We start from the raw sequence: 4779 nt of genomic DNA on the forward strand, positions 1-4779 counted from the left end.
CAGTCCTATTAGCACTGCCATGTTATCAACGGTAGCACCACCCAGTGGGTAGCACTGTCGCCTCACAGCAAGAACATCCAGGGTTTGAATCCCAGCCTGTGTGGAGTATGCATGTTCTCCCTGTGACTGTGTGGGTTTCCATCAGGCACTCCGGTTTCCTCTCACAGTTCAAAGACATGCAGGTAGGCTAATTGGAGACTCTAAATTGCCCATAGGTATGAGTGTGTGAGTGAGTCATGTTGTTTGTTCAGTGATACATTGGCTACCTATCCACGGTGTATTCCTGCCTCTCACCCAATACACGCTGGAATAGGCTCCAGCAGCCCCCGCGACCCTGACCAGGATAAGCGGGTATAGATAATGGATGGATGGATAGTTGCGCAACTACACAGATATGGGGGAAAACAAAGTAATATGGTAATTATCTTGAAATGCATCTATAATATCTACAGGAATGGAAACACTTCAGGGGAAAGGGCAACCAATCCAGCCCCTATTTCATGTACTATTCAAAGTTACTCACATATACACAGCATTCACTCTATAGAATTGTAAAATAAATAAATGAATAAATAGACAACAAATTATTGATATAAATATGATGCCAAATTACTAAACTTTAATTATTGTTTCACAAGAACAAAACAATCCATATTCCCAAGCAATGCTACCAGCCCTACATTTGTTCAAGTAACTTTGCCCTGTGTTTCATCGTCTAATCTTTCATTTGGTTTCTTAACATTTTGCCACCACAAAGACACAAAAAGATATGCAACTTCAGTAATATGAATTAAATATTCTAGAATAACAGGTTCAAAGTGAATAAGACATATGGCTATACGAAGGGCATACAAATCATGCAATTTGATGTTTGAAATTGATCTGATAAACAAAACCCTGTCTAGCCATGTACAGTACAATTCATCTTATATGGGAAAGATAATAGATGCAGGCCTTGTTAGCAACTTTGGTAGCCAAACAGCTCTCCCTGAAGACTGAGAGAGAAACTATAGGAGCTTTGGCCCCTAGTCATTAGACATTGAGGTGTTGGCTCTGGAATTTGCAAAACTGCATTCAATCTGTTCTGACCAGGCAATAAAGTGCAGTCCCGTGTCTTGATGACTTGAAAGAGTGTCCAAATAGAATTATGCTAGTATCAAATTCTGTAAGTTATTTTTTTGATTGCAGCACTTAAAATAGCTAAATTGTTCCTTTAGTAATATTCAACTTTACTACGGCTAATTGCCTGTCCAATGGGGACTATAACAGTAATAGGCTACTAATAGCAAGGACCGTTTTTTTAGAGCTGAAAAATGAAATAATATACCTGTGGTACCAGAATACACATGTATTTGTGAACTAACCTCAATATAAATAGCCTACACGTTAACTATGGAACTGTGAATTTAAGAACACTGGCTAGTGCAACTTTAATAGCAGCCTCCTTCGGGACAGAACCCGTGCTTTGCCTTTTAAGTGACGGAGAGAAGCTGTAATTTGAGAGTCGGAAAGGGGTATCATTAGCCAAAAACCAAGCGTGGTGCTTTTTGCAATCCAGATGTTGAAACAGACTCGCAAAAGACAGCCAAGGACACCACAACATCGGTCTACATTTGAACTGTTTACCCCCTTTGCCTGGAAACATCCTAAAGAACGGAATGACCTAAACTTAAAAAGAAGCTTCATTCTCAGAACCTGGGTACATGCAAACACTGGGATCTGTTGACTGGGAGCAATTCATGTAGGGATACCAACAACCACCGGAATTGGTACTTTACGCAGAGCTGAAATTTTACGCACCATTTTCGAAGTTTTGGAAATTGAATATCCTGTCATTCTTTCCACCGTTATGGCATCTTTGAAGTAGCTACATGTGATGGAACATATAAAGCGGGTTTTTATAAAATAAGATTATTTGACAGCACACTGGATTGTAGTAAATTATCTGTGTAATTTATTAATAGCGAAAAGTGGATATAATGGCTCTTAATTTGTTGCTGACAGCTCTAATGCTTTCATTCCCTGTTTGTGGTGCGATTTTTACTGGACCTTTGCAGCCGGAGATGTCCAATGGCACTTTCCATCACTACTTCGTTCCGGACGGCTATTACGAGGAAAACGACGACCCGGAAAAATGCCAAATGCTCTTTAAAATGACAGACGACAGAAAATGCGGAATGGGTGAAAACCAGGATTCCGTCATCCGGGATGATTTCACAATCATTAAGCGACACATAGAAGACGCTGCAAGGGTTTTGGAAGGAGTTGGTAAAAGTATTTCTTACGACTTGGACGGAGAGGAAAGCTATGGGAAGTATCTCAGAAGGGAGACAACGCAAATCGGCGAAGCTTTCACCAACTCCGAGAAATCACTGCTGGAGCTGGAGGTAAAATTCAAGCAGAGCCAAGAGAATGAACTGAAAGAGGAGCACCGAATCAACGACGACTTTCTGAACATGATTGTTCACACCAGAGATGTGTTGAAGGAAACTTTAGACATCTCTATAGCGCTGAAAGACAAGCACGAGTTGCTCTCTCTCATTATCCGCAGTCATGGGACCCGACTAAGCCGACTAAAGAATGAGTACATGAAAGTGTAATGGGCTTTGCAATACGGCGACGTGGGGAAATACTTTGTTTTAACGTTGTATTTGCTATTTACCAAATGTATAAATCGCAATCAAAGGGAAATGTGCTCGCTGATTAACCGATAGCCATACAATAAATTCAAGAAATGAAGTCGACACTAACATGAAACATATAATTTATTAAGTAGCCTGTTCTGATTTGTGCTCGATTTCATATCTATGACCTAGATTTATATACCACGAATATATTTAGCTATATGAACATTTTATTGTGTTAGTTATTGCAATTCGGGCTATTGCAATTGTTTGTGTGATTGTGTTTGTGAGGTCTATTGTAGCCTTTGGTTAACCACCATTTCAAGTTTACCGTCATGTGCGATAAAGCTTAGAGAGGTGCATTTTACCAAAACCTATTTGAGAACACAAGGGTTATTTATTTTAAAATATACAGTCGTATGACCGAACCTCTCGATACTATTTTGAAGACACCGGAATAAGTAAGATTAACCAATTCGCAGTTTTGACCAATGGGACTATAGACATGTTCAGGTGCTCACAACAACTTCCACACATAGTCAAAAATGTGCGTCAAAAACCGAAAGCACTGACTGTTTTTTTTTTTTTTTTGTCATGTATGCAACTTAACATAAAGTCATTTGTAATGCAGTTACCTTGTAATGGCACATGAGGTAAGTTTTGAAGTTGTTCAAGATTTAAACTGCATTTATTATGTTTACTGGAAGTAAAAGTAATAATTCAGATTTATTCAGTTGCTTAATCGTAATTTACGCAATTGTAACTTTTAATTTTTTATACTTTTCACTTTTGAATGTTATGTTTCTTTATAATAAGTTTCCATCTGTGCTTTACGCCTTTTGGGGAATGCATACTGTATAATTGAGCTTATGAAAATTATTTAAAGCTGTGTGTTCATATATTTAAGGAAAAATGTGTAATTCCAATGTTGTATTATATGTTTTTCTCTTTACAGTGTATTCTTGAAATTATTCATTTTACTTGTAAAAACAAACAAAAGCAGACAGAGATTATCCTCTAGTCTAACAAGAAACTACTGCAGGCAGGAATATAGGAATGCATCAAAGGAGTAACTAAATACCTGAGTGTTGTTCATATGTAGGCAATGTTCATGGCTGTAATGTGATGTAAGCAGACTTTCACACTGTCTTTCCAAGATACTTGTTTAAAGCTAAACCAGTCAGTGACAGAACTCACTTGTTATTGTTTCCTTTTGCATTAGTTTGCATTAAAGACTATTGTTTTATTTCAAACATTTTGCCCATAACTTTCTCCCAAAGTTTTTCAGTATTGTATGAAGACTGTTAAGAAAGGTGTATAGGTATTCCCAATGACATTGGAAATTGGCTACCTTATAAATTTAGCTTAATTTGTTTTATGTTGCTAAATAATGTATTAAAGACATTTTTTCTTGTACTGTCTGTATCTTGTTTTGGAGAATTATACAAAGCAATAGTCTTTGAAGGCTGCTCTGCCTGTAAGCTCAGAAAATGAGTTTTTAAGGTATTTAGAAATGTGCAGAAAAGCTAGCGATATACCTTTATAATGCTTAATATGCCTTCTACAATGTGAATATTCTATTCCCAGACTACCTTGGCTGGCCGTGCACCAAATTACTATAACTAATACTCGGAGGCAGTACAATTGCCCTATTTAACATAACCTGTGAAGGTAGATGTGGCTTATATATGTCTGCACATGTAAAAGTAAAAGGAAGATTAGTAGGCAGTGTACAACTGTATAATGTGCATTAAAGGTTCATAAGGAAATGGAATGACCATAAAATCTCAAGAGTTTCTGAATCCACAGGTTAAAAGGTCCAGTGAAGCAACGGTTAGCTTAGCAGAGTTGCAGTTTAAATGTATTATGCGAAATAAGTCAGTTTTCACACATCTGAAACATGGTGTTTACCTGTGTCTGGAATTTTGTGTTGTGTATGTTGGTTTTTCAATAGACATAATTTCCTTCATTGACCAGCAACTAATAATTTTTTTTGTTTGTGTTGAAACTTGTATTCCAGCAAGACACTTCCATTTACAATCAATGGCCACTTTATTTGGTACACCTATCTAGTACCGGGTAGGACCCCCTTTCACCTCCAGAACAGCCTGAATTCTTCACTGCATGGACTCAGCAAAGTGCTGGAAATATTCCT

The 4779-nt window shown here is 37.6% G+C and overlaps 1 protein-coding gene across 2 annotated transcripts; it reads left to right on the forward strand.

The window, feature by feature from the left end:
- Positions 1 to 1525: 1525 nt before the first annotated feature.
- Positions 1526 to 4040, forward strand: fibinb (fin bud initiation factor b). Of its 2 annotated transcripts, XM_064335725.1 has the most exons (2): positions 1526 to 1769; positions 2058 to 4040. In XM_064335725.1, the coding sequence occupies exon 2, from the start codon at positions 2064 to 2066 to the stop codon at positions 2598 to 2600; it is 537 nt and encodes a 178-aa protein (XP_064191795.1). In that variant the 5' UTR covers positions 1526 to 1769; positions 2058 to 2063; the 3' UTR covers positions 2601 to 4040. The 2 variants fall into 2 exon arrangements, with proteins under 2 accessions (XP_064191795.1, XP_064191794.1); XM_064335724.1 differs by having other exon boundaries at positions 1527 to 4040.
- Positions 4041 to 4779: the final 739 nt, after the last annotated feature.

The sequence above is a fragment of the Anguilla rostrata genome, chromosome 5, assembly GCF_018555375.3.
Source record: "Anguilla rostrata isolate EN2019 chromosome 5, ASM1855537v3, whole genome shotgun sequence".
NCBI classification, from domain to species: domain Eukaryota; kingdom Metazoa; phylum Chordata; class Actinopteri; order Anguilliformes; family Anguillidae; genus Anguilla; species Anguilla rostrata.